Genomic DNA, 20,134 nt, shown 5'->3' with positions numbered 1-20,134 from the left:
GTGCTGGTTCTCCATCCACGGATGCTTCCCCCTCGTCACCCGCACACCCAGCTCACCTCCTGCCCGGCTCATTTTCCATCAGGCAACCAGAGCCACCTTCATAGGATGCCAACAGGCTCACGTCATTCCCAGGTGAAACCCTCTCCCGGGGTCCCCACTGTTCCCGAGACTGTGTTCAAAATGCTAGCCACACATCTGATGCCCAGCCACTTGGGTTCTTCCATGTACGGGAACTCCTTTGCACTTCAGGGAGTTCCCACTTGATCTTCCTTTTATCAGAAATAGGATTCTGCAAGGCTCCATACGCCCCAGCACGCATGCATGCACACTCCCTTTTGCTGCCCATCTCCTACTTATCCTGGGAGCTTGGCTTAAACGCATCAATGGGTCTAAGACCTTGGGAGAAAGCCTTCTTACTACCTAGAGTAGGACCCTCAGGTAGGTCCACCTGTTTCCTATTTTAATTAGTGATATTTTAATCTCTATCTCTCCCCATATTGAGTTCTCAATAAGGTGTATTTAACCAAAAGAATGAAGAGGGAGGAAGGAGCAGGAGGAAGGGGGTCAGGCAAAAGCTGTTGATAGCCCTATAGCTTGCACTCCCTCCCCAGCCCCCAATTCTTGATGGGGCTGAAATGAGAGGAGACAGAGACAAATGGGCAATGGGAGATGGAGTTGAGAATAACGAGCAAGGAGGTGAAAGGACCACCTCAGGATGCCTCAGGCCAACTTTCAGAAAAGCTGGTGCTCTTCATTTGCACCCGTTTTATTAAAAAATCCCCCAAACGGGGACATGGATGGGGAGCATGGGAAAGATGGGGCGGTGACACTCCATAGTTTTCTGTATGAAGGCAAGTCATCCAACATGTCCTGGCCCGCGAGGACATACAACAAGATCATCAGGTGACCTCTGGCTCCCGGTTCTGAGAGTCCTCGCGGGACGGTGGTGGCTCAGAGCCGGGCACCCACTCTGTGCTGCCTCCACCCGCGTCCTCACTGAACACAGCAGGTTCCCAGGCGCTGAGGGGCTCACGGTAAGCCCCTGCAGGACATGCACTAAAACATGCAATGCTGAGCTGCTCAGAGCTCCCATGAATTCGCCCTCTTCTGGAAAGGGGAGAACCCAGCCCTGCCCCCACCGCACGTGCCCCGGGGAAATCAGTTACCTGGCGGGCACCAAAGCCACAGGTAGACTCCCTTAGAGCGCGTAACGTAAGCATCAGTGACTACAGTGCCCCGGCGAAGGCCTACAAGTCAGGCCCCCCACGCAACATTGTTTCGTTCAGTTACAATATTACCTTCCGTGTAACAGCCAAGGCTCTTTCCGCTCCATACGGGGAAGGGGGGACACACAGGAGGCTTACAGTTGTATGCGAAACAGAGTTTATTCTTGTCGTATTATTTATTCACTACTGCATCATGTTCCACACGAACAACTGCCAACCTGCTTTGCCCCACCCTGTTTCTGATGTCCCACCCGCCTCGGCGGACCCTGTCTCGGGCACACAGAGGCTGCCGCAGAGACAGGCAGACTCACAAGGCAGATGTACACCACCGCGGGGTCAGCCACGGCAGATGTGAGCTTCTTTAAGTCAACAGGAGCATTTGTAACCCGGCATGAGAGGCAGCAGGGATCTCGCGATAGAACCAGAAATAGTGTGTCATGTGGGCCAAACGCCATGGCAGGCCTGGCGGTCAGTCACCTGAAGGGCGATTCACTGTACAATGTGTATAATGCATCTTCGGGAAAGAACCGCATTGTGTTCGGGGAAGCTATTGCTACCCATTTGGTGGAGTTGGTCCACGTGGCTGCCCAGAGGGGAAGATGGAAGAGGACCAGCCGACAGGAAATTCCCCCGGCCCCACGTGGTCCAAACCGGGCTCAGAAGGACCGCGCAGCTGTTCATTAGCACAAGGCAAACAGCACGCGACGAACGGGCAAGTCTTCCCACCAGCAGTATGGGCCCCAACAACAGCGGTACAGGCATGAGAAACATTAAACGTGGAACCCGCGTGGACATCAAGCAATAGTTCCCAGGTTACTTACATCCGTGTCGGGTCCCTTGTCCGCACCCGGACAAGAAAAAGTAACAAATTCATGGCACCTCTTGTGAACCACAAAACAGCAAACTGGGGGAGAAAAAAGAAAGTGAGCGTTAGAACAGACTGGATTCGGCACATACAAGCTTCCCACGTGGGCTCTGTACTGCTGGGAGTCCATTTAATTTCAGTACAGCCCGAACCTCAGACATCAACCAGAAGGCATTTCATTCAAGCCTCAGCGGTATCGATGAGACTCGCAGATAACAGCATCACAGGACGCCAGCACGGACCCCGCTGAGGATGCCCAAACCGCGATTCCCCTGTTTGCAGATGAAGACAAGAGAGCCAGAGGCTGTCAGACAGCGTCTCCAGGTATAAACCAAGGATGGAAATGTAAATTACTTTGCACTGCCCTATACCAACACACTCCCGCTCATGCGCATGCTTATAAACGTCACAACCTGCAGGTGACATAAACTATAGAGCGTCTATAACTATAAATAATACATGGATACCCCCAAATGTGGCCTACAGAACTTCCTGAGCAAGATTCTGAACTGGAGACACTCATGAAGACACAAACCCAGTTTACAGGGAATAATAGCCCTTTGAAATGAAGGAAGGCCGGGAACACCCTCACGCCTTCTTGTTTCTGCCTGCTTGCCACACAGACACATACTGAGAGAGGGAGAGGGAGAGGGAGAGGGAGAGGGAGAGGGAGAGGGAGAGGGAGAGGGAGAGGGAGAGGGAGAGGGAGAGGGAGAGGGAGAGGGAGAGGGAGAGGGAGAGGGAGAGGGAGAGGGAGAGGGAGAGGGAGAGGGAGAGGGAGAGGGAGAGGGAGAGGGAGAGGGAGAGGGAGAGGGAGAGGGAGAGGGAGAGGGAGAGGGAGAGGGAGAGGGAGAGGGAGAGGGAGAGGGAGAGGGAGAGGGAGAGGGAGAGGGAGAGGGAGAGGGAGAGGGAGAGGGAGAGGGAGAGGGAGAGGGAGAGGGAGAGGGAGAGGGAGAGGGAGAGGGATGAAGCCCAGAGGGTGAAGGTATGGGTATGCAGAGCCTGGGAAGTAGGATAGGGTGGATTGTTTTCTCTTTAAATAGTTAGCGTTTAGAGTTGCCATAATACAATGCATTGTAACAGTACATTTAACAAAAAGAAAATGCAGGCTTGGCATTGAGCAGGCAGAGCTGGACCTATGAGGGAGCCACCTATGGGAACACGACAATTGCAGAGCTCTTCTAAGAGCATCACTTCAGAGCAGAGATGCCCTGGATGAGGGTTCTTGTTCACTGCCTGCCGTGCACATTGGTGCGGAAGGGGGTGGGAGAGAGCCCTCCCGCCCCTCTTCCCCCCTGGGCAGCACCCAATGTGCTCAGCGCCTACCAGCCCTCGACCGGGGCCGTTCCACCGTGTGCCTGCGGAAAGCACGTCCACGGCCACACTCTAAGGATGAGGAGTAAGGCAGCGCCGTGATGCACACATCAGTCTCACCCACTGCCTCTCCCCAGGCGCAAAGCCATCCTTCACTCCCAGGAGCCAGGGAAAGTTACTAAAGGAAGAGGCTGGCGGGAGCTTTACTGCCTCACGGTGTTTTAATGGATACAGTGTCTCAAACGGAAAAGAAACATTCTCATTCCCTACTTCATCATTCAAACATCCCAGGGTCTTCCATCTCGCTCTCCCCCTTTCCTCAATCCATCTCGGCATTCGTTAAGAAAACCCAGATTTATCAAATCTCTTTGGAGGGACCGTTTATTTTCTGTATTTGTCCTTTCTATCCCCACTAACCCATCCACACGATTGTACGTCTCCAGCTAACACTATTTCTACTATATGCCCCAAAATCTCATACCCGTGTTGTTTCCTAAGAAGAACCAGGCCCTCCCTGCACAGTATAATTTACAGGCAGCACAAAGCCCCAACATCTACCCCAGAATACTCCTTCCCACCTGCCTAGGAGCCCCCCACCTTCCATAGAAGTCTCGGGCCCAGATGTGCCTGGGAGGCCCATTGGGACGTGGAGAAAAGGCTCATGTGTTTCCAGAGACCCGTTGACACGCAGGTTACCTGAGGGAGAAAGACCCTGGAGGGGCCCTAACCGGTTTGGCTCAGTGGATAGAGCGTCGGCCTGCGGACTGAAAGGTCCCGGGTTCGATTCTGGTCAAGGGCATGTACCTTGGTTGCGGGCACATCCCCAGTAGGAGGTGTGCAGGAGGCAGCTGATCGATGTTTCTCTCTCATCGATGTTTCTAGCTCTCTATCCCTCTCCCTTCCTCTCTGTAAAAAATTAATAAAATATATATTTAAAGAAGAAAAAAAAAGACCCTGGAGGGAGGCCTGTCCAAAGACCACAGGTTCAGAACAGATGATCTGAAGGAAGATATAGACCCCACCCAGGCCTGGGTGACTGAGGGGAGATCTGGGTCAGCCCTCCCTCACCCTGACCTCCAGTGAGGGGAGCACCTCGATATTGGGGACTCCAGCATTTGCCAGGGAAAGGCTGTCCCAGAAACCTGAGCAAGGGCCAGAGATTCCCAAATCACTGACGGCTGGCCGTGACCTTTGGTTTCAAGTTCCCGACTCAGTTGGGTAATGTGTATTGTGTAAGACCAAATGGTGCACACATTTGAGAGGTCCTGCTAGTGTCATCGAAAAATGAGGAAAAGACTCAATAAAACAAGAGAATGTGCAGGGTGGACCTGGAGGCTGGACAGCATGGAGTGTCCTCAGGCTGAACACGAGGAGCTATGGTTTGTGTCCTTTAAATCTGGAATTCTCAAGGTTCGTCGAACCATGTTATGGGGAGCAAGGGGAAATGGGGAGAGGGCGAGGGAATAAGGTGCTGCCTGTCATAGAGTTTGCTTTCAATAAATAGTTGCCTGACCTTGGCGAGGAGAAGGGCAACATTAAGGTAGTAACCTCCCGGCCAGTGTAGCTCAGTGGTTGAGCGTCGACCTATGAACCAGGAGGTTGGTCATGGTTCAATTCCTGGTCAGGGCACATGCCTGGGTTGCAGGCTCGATCCCCAGTGTGGGCGTGCAGGAGGCAGCCGATGATTCTCTCCTCATTGATGTTTCTCTCTCTCTCTCTCTCCCCCCCATCCTCTCTGAAATCAATATATATAGACAGCAGCCACTCCATTAGAAGAGGTAGACATATATCATGGCGATTCCTGCTGGGTCCTTGGCTGGCCCCTAGCCCTTTAAGACGCCTTTGCTTAAGCAAGCACAGGAGGACCAATAAGGCTCTGAGATGGAGCCTCATGTTCAAAGGCTTGGGGGCCCCTCTGTATAGCCAAATGGGAGGTTTTAAAATAGGAAGCTGTCCTGCAGCTAAAATCACAAGGTAAATCTTCACTCAATTATTCTCGAAGCACAAAATCGCTTCCCCCCAATCCTCTCTGTGATGTGCTTATGCCGCTCAACCGTGAGGGATGCCACACGAAATGCACCAATCACCCCAAGCAAAGGACACGGGCAGACACGGATAATAAAGACCACGGGCTTGGCCTAGTCACGCTTCTTAGCGGGCTGTGGCTTTAAACCTGAGCATGCTCGGTCTACTGGTCCATGGCGCACACTAAGTTTACTGATGGAAGCAGACGAAATGGAAATGAAGGAGCATTTTGGCCATCTGTCAGAAGTATGTTTCAGAGACAACAAATAACAGTCACCTACGTTTGACTCAAGAACTCGTAAAAATTTCAAAAGGAAAACCAACCCTCGTGTGGTGAGGCTGCCATGTTGATGTTAATGGAGCTTCTCAGCTGTGCTTGTTAGTTTATTTTTATTCATATGTTTTTATTGACTTTAGAGAGAGAGGAGGGGAGAGGGATAGAAACATTGATCTGCTGCCTCCTGCACGCCCCCTACTGGCGATGGGGTTCACAGCCGACCTGGAATGGAACCGGCGACTTCTTGGTTCATGGGTTGATGCTCAACCACTGAGCCACCCCAGCTGGGCGTGCTTAATCGTTTAAAGGGGAACAAAAACCAGCAAAGGGCAGGCCCAAAGCCAAACACTCAGTGCGAGAGAAACAACACTCCCTTCTGACCCTGCTCCCGCCCCATGAACCTGAGAAGAGCTCGCCTAACTATGCTGAGTTCTGGCCTCTGGGGCCCGCCTGGGCCACGGGAGACTGCTCTGTTTGTGACAAACGTCACCATCACGTACAGGGATGACCTGGGGCTCTTGCTGCTGAACAACGTTTCCCAGCGTGAACCTGGGCAAATGGCGAGCCCACGGACAGTCCCACGCTCCGCTCACGCACAGGGCTTTCCTATGGAGAAGCGAGGCTGCTGCTGAAGGAATCGGCTGCAGCTAAGCGACTCCTGCCCGTCGATTCAGTCCTCCTCGGGGATGCCACCCCCACTCATCACACACCAATCCACAGGCACAGCCACGGTGGCCACACCGGGGAGAACGTAAAGGGGACCGGTCATACCTTCACACCCACTCGGAAGCCATTCTTGAGAGAAAAGAAGGCAAAATAACCAGTGAAAGCAAGGATGAGGAGCACTGGGACCTGGGACTTGGCTGCGGAGACTGTAGAATGGTGGAGAAGAGCAGGGCTATTTCTCAGAAACTTAAACACAGACCTGCCACCATATGCTCCAACAATTACACCCTGTCTCTTAATCTATTGGTAAAACGGGGTACCCCTACTTACACTTGACACGGGCTGCCATGCTCCCTGAGGGGAAGAGATGCATGCTCATATATATCATTATCCATTTCTCCTTAAATAAAAAAAATACATAATCTCCTTTTGCCCTCAAGTCCGTGTTATTCAATCTCAGGTCAGAGTCATGGAAGATGGAAGATACGGCGTCCACCCCTCCTCCCCCCCCCCCACACCTATAGTCAACCAGGTTCTGAAAATATTAAATGAAAAGTTCCAAAAATCAACACTTTATAACTCTCAAGTTGGGCCCTGTTCTGAGCTATGAAATCTCATGCCGTTCCTACTCCATCCCGCTCAGATGTGAATCATCCCTCTGTCCAGCTGTGGGCGTTGCCCCCCACCCCCTTGGTCACTTTGAAGCCTCCAGGTTATCAGATCACCTGTCAAGGGATCCCAGCGCTCCCATTCAAAACACCCTTATTTACTTAACAATGGCCCCAAGAGCTGGTGATCAGAGGTGCCACAGAGCCTTCCCCTAAGAGAGGAGGTCCAAGTTCTCGACCTGATAAGACAACTTCGCATCGCCCATCACCAAGAGAAGGATGCCTGCAGGACTGGAAGAGAGGTGGCGAGAGGCCACATCCCCAGGACTTTCATTGGACTACATTGGTATAGCTGGTCTTTGTTCCTGTGTTCATCTCCTTCTATTCCTAATGTGTAAGTGAAACTTTATCACAGACGTGTGTGTATGGGAGAAAACATACCAATTCTGTAGGGTCCCGGACTACCAGGTTTCGGGTAGCCCCTGTGGGTTTTGGAACACATCCCCCATGAATAAATAGGGGGACACTATGCATAAAGGTTCCCTGTTAACTCAGATTAATGGGGTTCAAGCCATTATGTAGCAAATCCTGACTCCAAGAGAGAACCTAAATTTAATAGTTCAACTTTGCTTAGAACAGAAGACTGGCAGCTGAGCGTTCGAGAGCTCCATTTTTAGATGCCTAGATGGCTGCCTTCGTGTGAGATGGTTTTAATTAAATCTTGCTTAGCTGGAAGGGATTGTGAACGGTAACGGCACATCAGAACCCAATGAAAGTGAAAATCTAAGGCGAGTGAACTGCTTCTTGGCTTTGCAGGGAAAGTAAGGAAAAGCGGAGCTTTTATGATATTTGCACGTTAAAAATTATTGGTTTCACATTTGTAACAGTAAAAACAGTCTTCTCGGGGGATACACATTCAAGTTGTCTAAAAACAAATCAAACCCACGTGTTTTGTCACCGTCTGAGGAGGGCCATTCTTCAGGCAGCACGCGGATTCGGGCTCTAGGCATTTGGTACACACGCCCATCAAACTCTCCACGGAACCCGGGTCTCCCCATTTCTCCTCCCCTCCCCCCGGGAGAATCATCCTTAACCTTTTTCTCAACTCCCTTTCTCCGACGGCACCAAGTCTGACGGATGCTCCCTTTTCTGCCTTTCTCCCTGGTTGGCTTTGCAATACACTCTGAAGGAAAGGGCTGAGGGGTTAAATATGAGGTGGGAAGGAAGGGGAGACAAGGGTGGCCCCTAGGTGACTATCCAGGGCACCTGGGTGACGCTGCCACCATCATGGACCCAAGAGGGAGCCTTCGGGTGGAACGGAGAGAGCAGGAGAGTAAGGAGAGGGACGTCAGATCTCCGCGTGGGCACGTCGCTCACCTCCGACTTCTCAGGTATGGGAACCTCCCGACACCCTTTAAAGGTCGTTTTCTTCACATCGATCTACGCCTTCATACCTATGGCGGACGCCAACAGTCCCGAACACATAAGGTCACATCATACATGCATTGTATTGTTTGCGCATGTGTGACCTGACTTTTCTGTACTTGCGAGAGAAAGAATCCTAAATGTAAAGGGAGGCGTGGGTGGTGGGAAATGAAGGGGAGAGGCCAGGAGGTGAGAAAGAATTTACCTGGACCCGGGGCCTGGCAGCCTGGGAACACGGTCCATCGGAGAACACGGGTTGCAGGAGACACGATTCTCTGCGTGGTTTACGACGCAGGGGGCTCCGTTTGGACAAGAGGAGGAGGAGGTGCTGGTGGGCCTCCCGGGTGGATGTGTCAGGCCAGCAAGTGGAAGGTCAAGGTAGAGGTGCAAAGACAGCCTGGGACGGGGGACGGGGTTTGGGAGGCATCTACGTGGCTGACCGCGGAAGGCAGCTCAGTGAGTGAGGACGCCAAGCCGCCGCGTGGTGGGGAAGCCCCCGTGTGTGGCTGATGGTGGAGAGGAGGAGGTGGGCTGCGGGGGAAGCAGTCAGCAGCGAGCAGGGCCTGGGGCTGAGGGCAGAAAGGACTTTCAGGGGAGCTCTGATGATCACTGGCCCGTGATGGCCCCGGAGCCACACCCCTGGGAAAATGCAGATCATGGTGGCAACCCATATGCTAACAGGTGGTTGCTAACCAGTCTCCTTCCTTTTACTTAGTTCCAGTATCCCTGATTTATTCAACTCAGACTGAAATGGAATAGACTTTGCGGATACCAACGACCGATACACAGTAATAAAACCTTAAGGCCCCAGTAACTGTATTATACAGGCTCATCTGCTGTATGGAAACAAACAAAAAATCCCTTCCAGGTAAGCTGATGACAAATCAGGCCAACGTGTTTGAGGGAACATCCTAAGGTTTGATTTTTAAGCTCTGATCCTGCAGTGTTTTTGTGCTGATTTCAAAATCACCTGAAGAATCCAACTTTCCTTTTCCATCCGTCCCTCAGGGCATAGAGCCACGCGACTTGGCAATACGAGCTCCATGTGTGAACACCAAAACCCGTGTGCGTTTTGACCCTAAAAAAAATACATCGCATGCCTTCAACACAAGGGTTCATCAAGCCCCTCATACGAGGCTGCAATATTTTTTTTAAAGACTTCATTTTTTTAAGAGCAGTTTCAGGTTCACAGGAAAACTGCGTGGAAGGTACAGAGGTTTCCCGTCCCCACACATGCACAGCCCCGCCCCGTGGTCAACACCATCACCAGAGGGTACATTTGTTACAACGGATGAACCTACAGTGATACATTGTAATCACCCAAGTCCACAGTTTGCATCACTCTCACTGCATTACTTTTAAGTCTTTTCTTTTGGCTTGGGATGACTTTACGGGGTTTGTGGGAGACCTACAAGGCACTAGGGGGTTGAACTGGGCTCTAGAATGGTACACTCTGCTTTCTTTCCCTTCCACCCCCTCCCCCTCCAGTCTAAACCTCCTTACTCTAGAGCTGTGGTCGGCAAACTGCGGCTCGCGAGCTGTGGTTTGCTGCTCTGTTGACTAATGAGTTTGCCGACCACTGCCCTAGACTCTCGAGTCCAATAATTACAGGCTGTTGTTGTTCCTTGTGATTAAGCCCCTATCCCAGTGGTCAGCAAACTCATTAGTCAACAGAGCGGCAAACCGTGGCTCGCGAGCCGCAGTTTGCCGACCACGGCTCTAGGGGAACAGGACCTGCTTCCTGGGCTCCCAGGTGGCTCACGTCTCAGAACACAGGCCTGCCTACAGCATGAACGCCCAAGACAGTTCTCTGCTCTCCCCGCGAACTGCATGCCACTCGTTTAAGAGCACTCTGAGTCCGTAATACTGACCCGCACCCCCAGTGCAGACGGGGAGGGCCTTTCAGTCCGAAGCAGCAACGAACAATAGCAAACTCATAAACTAAGGTTCTGTTCACACCTCCAAAGAGAAAAATAAGCGCCCACATAGATGATGGCTGACTAAGCAAACAAGTGATTTGAACCTGAACTGAGGGTATGAAATGGAAATTGTGAAATTTCGAATACTTCTGGGGCATCTGTAAAGACTCATTTGGTCATGATTATAAATGAGTTTAATAAAGTCCAAACGCTTAAAGGGTTCAATACAGAAGTGTAATCAGAAGCCCCAAATTAAAACCATTGGCGCTTTTGTTTTTTTTTAATTCGGCATGTTTAATATCCTAGCTGGTATCTGCAATCACATTCATAACAATGACCGTGTGTGCACGATGCTTTCTGATGACAGAACGTTCCGTCTCAGTCTTCAGTGGGGAGGCAACGGAGGCTCCCACACAAGCTTAAACCCACCCAGAAAACGAACACGGGAACCCCCAGGAGACCAAGAGCCCAGAGACGTGACCTGCAGCACTCGCCTTCACGGAGGATATTACCAATTTACAAGCAGGAAACGTCGCCGAGGGTCCGACGATAATGGCATCAGACAAACTTCGGCAAGAACCTGCCATGGTGGTTTTCAAACTGGAAGCCTTTTGGGGGGTCCGGGTAGGTGAGTAACAAGGTTACCCCCTTCCTTGCCTCCCTTTCTTCTTGTTTAATCCCTGCTTTATGCGTAAGCCAAAGTGTTGATATCCTAGCAGCCTCATGAATAGTCAACATCCCTAGCACATACTCGGTCGGTAAATAAACCATTTGGTTACAAGCCGAAGGTCAAGGGTGAAGCCATGAGCTGCCCTCCCCCCTCACCCCCCCACTTTATACAAGTCCCTAGGATGCTCCCAGCAGAAAGCCAGGGAGGCTGGCAGACGTGCGAGGCCTTTGGGTTTCATGACGCACAATCCTTTGGGGGCATCTGCTAAGGGGAGATGGTGGAAGCCACTGAAGAGATGGAGGGCACCCTGAAAGCAGTGTCTAGAAGAGGTGTGCTTGAGGGGTGAGACAGGAAGTCAGGAGAAGAGGGGAGACAAGTGTGGGAGAGAGGCAAGGGGAGAGTGGAGAGCGGAGCCTGAAACCTGCCGGCGGGAGTGTTTTCCGCAGAGAGACATTTCACCAGTGTCCCTCCCGCAGGAAGTCTGAAGAAGCCGACTGAGGCTAGTCTGTCGGCTCAGGGACTCGAGGGTCATGTCGCACAGAGGCCATGGTTTTGGCAGTGCTAAAAACAGGAACAAAATGCAGGGTGGCAGGAGAGCAGGCAGGAGAGAAACAGAGGCAATGGGTAGAACACATTCGGTTCAGCTCAGTTCTGTCATCAGCCCTGGCCAGTGTGGCTCCGTCGGGTGGGTGCTGTCCCCTGCACCGAAAGGCTGCTGGTTCGATTCCCAATCAGGGCGCATACCCAGGTTGCAGGCTGGATCCCGGGGGGTGGAGGTGCAAGAGGCAGCCAATCGATGTTGTGTTCTCACATCAATGTTTTTTTTCTCTCTCTCTCCAATCCTCCCTCTGTCCCTCCCTCTCGCTCTCCCTCCTCTCTCTCTCTCTCTCTCTCAAAAAAATATTTAAATACTAGTCAACAAATAGTTACTGACAGCAGCTACTTCCCACATATGGCAATAGGCCTTGATGATGGTCAAGATCAACTAGGCTCAGGTCGCCCCATGAGCTTTGAGCCTAGTTTGGAAGAGAGTCACAAATAGGTAACTTCAAGATCACAAAGGAAGTCTGGCCTATGGGCTGTGAGTGCCCTAGTTAGGGCAGTCAGGGGGCAGTCCGCAGTAACATTATGTAAAATAGGCCTGGCCGCCTCATGCAAACCATGGGTCAGGGAGGAGGTCAGAGGAAAATCAAGCTCTGATGGAAAGAAATGTGATTCATATCTACCAAGAAAATACTACCTTGGGTCATGCTTCACAGAAGGAAATTATGAAGTTGTTCCAAATATTGTAGTAAACACTCTCATTTCAGAATCCAATGTGATGTCTGTTTTATTTGTTTTAGTCATATAATTGCAAAGCTCCTGTGGGTGCGTGAGGGGAAACGTGTTCCATCCGTAATGTCCTGGTTTGGTTTTATTTCAGTCGACGATGGAATCGGGGGGAGTGGAAGGGACTGTCTCAGAACTGAAAGAATGATGTTAACGTTTAGTAACAAACGCAGGGCATCATCAAAGTTAACATGGGCCCTGGACGGTGTGCTCAGTGGTCAGACCATCAGCCCCTCACACTGAAGGGTTGAGGGTTCAATTCCTGGTCAAGGGCACATACCTGGGCTGTAGGTTCTTCCTGCCCTGGTCAGGTCGGGGTGCATGCGGGAGACAACTAGTCAATGTGTCTCTCTCACATCAATGTTTCTTTCTCTCTCTTTCTCTCTTTCCCCCTCCCTCCCTTCTCTTCCATGCTCTCAAAAAAATCAATGGAAAAAATATCCTCGGGTGAGGATTAACCAAAAAACAAAACAAAAACCGGTACAGCATTACTTCTAAAATTATAGGGTGGCCACAAAGCCATGGCAATTTTTAATTCTTAGAGATAAATACATGAACCACGTTTCCATAAATAAAATGCTTTCATTTTCTTGAGATTACATGGAGCTTAGGCGACAAAAATCTGTTCACATTATTATGTAAATTTTTACCCACGTAGCATTTCCCTCTGCTTATCTTGGAGAACAACTTAAAAGAAGCCATAATCCACTAATTACCTCCCTTTTATCCAATATGCTGGGAACCAATAAAGCATCAGGGATGTGGAACACAACATAATTACAAAGCAGCGAGGCCAGAAGTTTCCAGAAAGGAAACGTGAAGGTGTCCAAGGGATTCCAATGCCCACGGGGAACGTGGGGAACAACTGGGGAGCCCTCACATAGTTTTCATACAAATAAGGACACGAGGCGTGGAGAGCGGTGGGGAGGCAACGAACAGTCGGCCTCACAGAACAAATCCACGGCATTTCCCAACAGCCTGCCAGACCCCGCGGGCAAAGGGAGTGTTTAAGGCTATGAACTGTTACTCAGAATTTTCAGACCAAGCTGCTTTTTAACCTACACTTACATACATGTTTCAAAAACTTACATTTGACAATAATCGTCATGGAGAGCTATCTTTTAAAAGATGTGCGTGTGCTTTTTTTTTGCCCCCATGGGGAAGAATGCTAAGGATACAGACCAAAGCGGCGAAGGGATTGTGTCTGAGGTGGTGTTTACGAAGATTTCATTTCACTTTTCTCTCCTTTTGTTCACCTCTGTTTTCTAATGTCTTCAATCGTTCATGTATTAACTAAAAATACAACTTTAAAGATGATGCTCATAGTAATAACAGGCCACAAGATCCCGAAGTGATTTCCAAATCATCACCCTAAAAAAAATAACCTTAGTACGTATTTAGAGTTGAATGTGGTGTGTTAAACTGTGCGTCCATCAGGTATCTCGCTCAGTTCCGTGACTCAGGCTGCTGGGAGCACAGAAACAGAAACTAGAAAACAGAACCGGCAAACGCTTAAGGACAGTGACCGAGACCAGCAACCGAGGGGGGAAAAGGCACAAAAAAGGGAATACTAGTCACATCTATCTCATTGTTGTCTGCGTAAAAACTTTTCATTCTGCACACGAGCAATTCGGCACTCAACAATTAATTAAGAGAAAATGATCAGAGATGTGCATAAAAATGTGGCATGGGAGATGTTTAAAGCAGCATTATACATAACGTCAGAAAGTTGGAAGGCAGCTAAGAATCCAACAATGGGGATTGGGTTACCAGGTGTCCATGCGAGATACTACGATGCAAGCCACGAAAGCTGTAGTAAAACTATACTTAGTTGTTGAAACTATTCATGCTGTTAGTGAGGCTAACAACCACTACGTTGGTAGAGCTGGCTGGTTTGAACAAGAACTAGAGTCCACCAAGACTCAGTGTGGGGAAGGCCTGCTGAGTCAGAGAGTGGGGAGGGGCTGCCAACAGGTTCTTTCTGGGGCGATGACAACGCTCTGAAATGGACTGTGTTGATGGGTGCCCAGCTTTGAAAACACTTTAAATGAGTGCATTGTGTATTATGTGAATTATATCAGAGTTATTTTTAAAACGCTCAAAATAAACAGAAACAGTATAACACCCTGGATAATTCAATAACCCGTCGACGGGCCTGGCTAAGCGATGTCCCCGAATAACACTGACAGCTCATACCGCTCCCCTTTCTGCTTTCTTTCTGAGTTTTAAATCATGTTCTCAACATTGAAAGGATGTATTTCTATTCCCTTGGAGATTTCTTTTCTACGTTGTCTGGACGGAGCGTGGGCCTCTGACGTGGTGCCGGACACCTGGAACACGTTCTCAGGGGGCGGGGGGGGGAGGTGTTCCTGGGCAGTGTGAGCCCAGCACAGCCTCTCGGCCTGGCAGGACCGGAGGGCAGTGTCCCGTGCCATCCTCCCCCCGCCACTCACCAGCCATGTGATCTTGGGCACTTTCACTTCAGAACCTCAATTCTCCCCAGCTCTATGGGGGGCATCAACACCACCGACCTCACCGGGTTGTGAAGGGCCGGACAGGCTGGTGTAAATGAAGCTCCAGCCCAGATCCGAGACACCGGGGGCAGGCACTCCACAAGTAACTCTTTTTCCCTTTCACCAGACCGGAGAGAAAGGAAATTTATTTTTTTAAAAAATACACATCCTAGAGGGCTCCAAATTAATGTGAAACTAGTGACTAGATTAAGGGGAGAGAGAAATGGGAAGACAGAGCCCAGCTGACATGGAAATCAATGAGTGAGAGACACAAAGGCAGCCTGGGCCTCAGGCCCGTGAGAAGGCAGCTCTTCCTCCTTCCTATGAAAGAGAGAAAGCACACGGGGGACGCGGACAGCCACCGCGCAGACGGGGAGGCGGCCGAGGCCAGGTGCTGACAGAGCCTCAGCGCCGCGGGTGCCTTGGCGGGCGTTCTCACGGTCCCTCACAGCCTCCCTCTGGGCCCAGGGCCTCCCCTCAGCCAGGCGCCTCAGGAAGCCGGGCCAGGGCAAGGGGAGGAGGTGCCCTGGTGCAGAGAGGCACGGGCCCCGGGGGACCGGCGAGCGAGCCTGGGCCCGCCCCGTCCTCCATCTGGACAGCGGAAGGCTGCGGACGCGGGACCCCTGTCCGTCTCAGGAGGTCAGCTGCCCAGGTCGCCAGAAGCCACGGCCTCTTCCAGTCCAGGCGTGGGGGGAAACCAGGCAAGAGTGAACGAGGGCCACCACAGCAGGGAGGAGGGTTCCTCTAAATCCTCATCGAGAGCCACCCACGGCCCTCCTTCCCCAACTCAACTCCAGGCCCACTCGTGTCTACCAGGCAAACACCTGCATCTGTGACAGAAACCCCGACCGGCAGATGAGATGAAACGCCTGCCTTTGGACGTGCGCCGACAGGGAGACGGCCTTGTGCGAGGTGAAGGCTGTTACCTGGCTTTACCGTCCAGACTTGGGGGAACCCACGGGAGGCAAGTTTCTCAACTGGGCAGGAAACGGGGAAAGACGGGACACCTCCTGGCTGATCAAATTAGAAACCCAAAGAAAATTCCAAAGCCAGACCAGGCTGATTCCAAAACCCGGACCCTATCCATAAGACACTTATTATTCAGTAATAATTTAAATTCCCACATCTGGCTTCCAAACTACACGGAGAGTGAGAAAGAGCGAGATCAAGCACAGTACAGACGAAAAGACGGAGGCATTTTAACTGATACAGTTAACGAGGTGGTATGGCTGCCAGAAGAACTACTAGAAGAGGCTGCATTAACAGAGGTATTATCATCTAGAACGGAGGAGGTGAGAATTCCACGCCACTCCTTATTCCTCCTGAGACATGGCTTGGGGTTACTGTGGTTCCAGTCTCTCTCTGGTTTAGGATGTCTAAAGATAAGCAAGAGGGTGAGACTCAGAATCACATCCTAAGATGAAGGGGCGTGATGGGGTATGATGGGGGGGGGGGGGGGGGGAAGCTGCCTGAAAGGGAAGATACCCTGCACCTGAGCTCTTTGCAAATACCTGAATGTCTGGTACTTGCAGGAAGGATTAAGCTTGTTCTGTTTGCCCCCAAAGGATGGGAACTCTATAGGACTGAAGAAAGGGACGGGGTATCGGATTCTGCTAACTGTAAGGGGATGAGGTAAGGGCTGTATGAAAATGAAGGTGGCTCGCGGGAGGACTGGGAGGTCACGGAGCGGGCTGCCTGGGCAGAGCCTGGACAACTGCTCTCGGTGAATACTGGGGAAAACATTCCGGCACTCCCCAGGCCCCGGATGACACCGGACTTGGACGTTAGCACAGCCACCCGAAACCCTCAAACAGCCAAATTCAACCAGAGCCACTAGCCGCAGCAATCCGAGTTATCACCATTTTGCTTACTGCTCGCCGTGTCTTTCAGTGGAAAGAAAAGAACTTCCGGTACAAGAACACCCGCCTCGCGGAGACTCTGGAAAAAGCGCTTTACTTCCAGGGCTGGGACACGGGCGGACATTGGCCAGAGCTGGACCACTCGATTCACCACACGAACCGGGCGAGCCCAGGGCCAAGCCTTCAGCATGTTTTAAAGCTCACGGCTTCGAATGTGGGCCCGGAAGCTGTCACGTGGCCCTTTTCCGCCTGATGTATTCCGGCTATTAAAGGCACACCCGGCCGTCGCTCCGGGGGGCGGCGGAGGAGTGTACCTTTCCCATTTGCACAGCAACGGCGGCCTTTCCACTGGACCCTCCGCCCGCTCGGCTGATCAGATGCCGGAGGAGACCGCTCGTGGGCCTCCGGCAGGGAGCACACAGCTGCAGGCCGGGGCGCCGGCCATGCGTAAAGCTCTCAGGGATGCACATGCATGCACACAGACAACACTGTCCCTGGAGATGTTTGCTAATGTCGACGGCATCACTGGGTCCCGAGCTGGAGGTGCTGCTGCCGGAGGATCTCTAAATATTATCGCACGATGTTGGGTCACTGGACCCGGGCTGGTCACACGAGAAAATAAGGAAGAGTAAGAGTAAGTCCTCAGAACATGCTCACCGAATAAGTTTAGGAAGGACGCAGAGAGAGTGCGGCAGAGAAGCAAACTGCGGAGTCACACAGTCCATGCCCGGGACGCTCACTTCCCAACCGGCCGGTCCGGCTTGCGGGCTCAGGTTTCTGCCAGGACACAGCAGCAGCTCCTGGGGCCCTTGTTTTTGGCGTTGCCATGGTGATTATTGGGCTCTGGTTTTCCCTCCCATCAGACGTGGGTTTGAACAACAGGAGGACGGTAAAGGACTGGCCGGACAGAGGAACTCCACGGATAGTTACTGAGGGTCCTGCCCGCAAGGGGTTCCCTTTCTGAAGGCGGGTGCTCCGGGGAACGTGCCAGGGCCCAGGTGTGAAGACAGACCCTGAGCCGGGCAGAGCAGCGCCGGCTGAGAGGAACAGATGGGTAGCAACCCGGGATGAGCCCGTGCAATCCCCCCAGGTGTGGCGAGCAGGCAAGGTGACAGGGAAACCCGAGGCTAGGGGACCATCCGAGAGGATCTGGGCCCAGGGCAGACGGCAGGCACAGGCACCGGAGCCGCAGGGGTCCAGCGCCGAGGTCTAAGCACCGGGTCGCGGGCGTGTGTGTGTGTGTGTGTGTGTGTGTGTGTGTGTCCGTCCCACCAGTGCGGTCCAGAGGAATCCCTGCTGCTGGAACAGGAGGGAACGGAGGATGGGGGAGGAGAGGTGGGCAGTGGTCCAGCTCTGGCGAGTGTCCGCCCCAGTAAGAAACAGGAGGAGGAACCGCGTGCTGAGGCCCTGACTCCAGCCCGGCAAACACAGGCTGCCTCGTTCACCACACGAACCGGGCGAGCCCAGGGCCAAGCCTCAGACAGTGGCAGAAAGAGCTACCGCCTCTTAAAAAGGCACCCGTTTCTCTGAAAATGGAAAAATGAGCTACAGCTGTTGCCCACGTAACCCAATCCTCGCCCTACTTTTCATCGGGGATCCATGCAGCATCCCAAAGAGGGCTGGACCTCGTTTCCAACAACCTCCTGGGGGGGGGGGGGGGGCGCGGCACTGAGGTGGAGGCCCTGACCCATCTCGATCGAGTCTTGCTCATGGGAGACATTCACTCCCAGCGACTGACCTAAACTGCCGACTCTTCACTTCTTTCCAGCAACTGAGCACTAAACCCAGGGAGGACATATGGAGTTCTGTTCCTGACAGGAGAGGAAATGGGAGAAATGGGAACAGGGCTCGTGGGCTATCAGTAATGATTCCAGCGGGTTCCACCCTGTGGCCCTCAATGAGCACTCGCAGGGGTGTCTGCACCTGGCTGGGTGGGCTGTGAGCAGGTGTGCCTGCCTCCCCTGCTGACCACAGCCCCGGGAACCAGCTAGGGCCTAGCTCAGGCCAAGCTCAGGTCTTCTAGAAGCTACCACCCCACCCTGGGCTCCAGGGGGGTGGCTTCACTGGCTGTGAACCCGGTTTCAGCTTCATCGATCACACGGATGGATCCAATTCTGATTCTCCTGCTTCATCTTTCCCCTCTGAATCCTGCAGAGTGAGTCATTCTATAGGTGTTTGCCCCACCCCCACCCGCACCCCTGAGTGGTCTACAGGGACCCTGAAGGTGAGCCACTTTCTCTCCGGAGGTCAAGTCCAACTCTGCCACGCCTTCTCACGAAACCAAGCAGGGACAGGGAGTGCCACACAGCAAGACAGGCTCCCCTCCGAGGGTGGGCGAAATCAGATTTCCACCCTAGCTCTCCGTTCCAGCTTTCAAAAGTAATTTTCACTCTTCCACGTGCAGTAAAACATTCATTCAATTTGTCAAACTGGTTCAGACTCACTGGTCTGAAAATGAGGTTTAGATTCGCTCTCCCCTATAATCACCGACCGAGGGCTGCCTGTGATGACAATGTTTTCCTGTGACAGTCCGGTCTATAGCCATTGTCGCCACTCAATTCCGTTCAATATACCTTTACTGGGTATCTATTATGTGCCAGACACTGGCTGCGCAGGAGAGATGAATAACCTGTGGGCGCTCAGGAGCTAATTAGTAATAGACACAATGCCCGCTCACCTATGATAAACACTCCCCTGAAGTACAAGTTGCAATTACCCTCAATCACACTGCCTGGGAACAGAGCTGGGAATGTATCTGATGCGGAGTATCCAATCTTTCCTGGTGATGTATTACTTAGGGATGCCACCCACGTAAAATAAACTTTGCTCTGGCAAATGCTAACTTGTGAGAACAAAAATACTAGGAAAATGGAATCTATCAGCAAATGCAACATGAACCTGAAGTTTCAGAAATTAGAGAATATGTCCAAAATCAGACTGAAGTTCACACATTCAGTATTTCCTCAGGCTCCAGAACTCATAGAACAGCTTGTGCAAGCGGCACAAACTAAACTAAAAAACAGGGACCGTGTACAGGTCAGACATAAGATTTAGAAAAGGGTGGGCTTTCTCTCCCGCGCTGTGTAATTAAACGAACACTCAGGTACAGCTGCTCGGTGCCCACTCAGCCCAGGAGGCGAGAGCTGGCCAGGAGATTGCTTCTTACGTTTTAATTCACTCCCTTTTCCTCTTCTACTCGAGTATGTGACATTTCTTTCAGAGCTGCACTGCACTGCCTTTGCTGTCTCCCTAATAACTAAACCCTAAAATATCAAGTCCTTCAAGACCGTTTCAAAAGGGCAATTGTCGGTACTGAAGGGATGAGCGCATGGTATACCCTTTCGGCGTGAGCTGCGTGACGGGTGGGGAATCACCAGGTCTGCACAGAACAGGTCCCGAGAGCCAGCTGGGGCCCGGGAGCTCCGCCTGTGGTTGTCT

The 20,134-nt window shown here is 51.9% G+C and overlaps 1 protein-coding gene across 1 annotated transcript in view; it reads right to left on the bottom strand.

Moving 5' to 3' along the window:
* PRKCA (protein kinase C alpha) overlaps positions 1-20,134 on the bottom strand; it is a 292,545-nt gene that overhangs the window by 162,805 nt on the left and 109,606 nt on the right. Inside the window, exon 3 of the mRNA XM_079797205.1 lies at positions 2,048-2,130. Coding sequence (XP_079653331.1) covers positions 2,048-2,130 — 83 coding nt within the window. The remainder of the gene's footprint in view (positions 1-2,047; positions 2,131-20,134) is intronic.

The sequence above is a fragment of the Cnephaeus nilssonii genome, assembly GCF_951640355.1.
Source record: "Cnephaeus nilssonii genome assembly, chromosome: 19".
Classification (NCBI taxonomy): Eukaryota; Metazoa; Chordata; class Mammalia; order Chiroptera; family Vespertilionidae; genus Cnephaeus; species Cnephaeus nilssonii.
The sequence above is the reverse complement of the archived record's forward strand: the minus strand, read 5'-3'. Positions and strand labels throughout refer to the sequence as shown.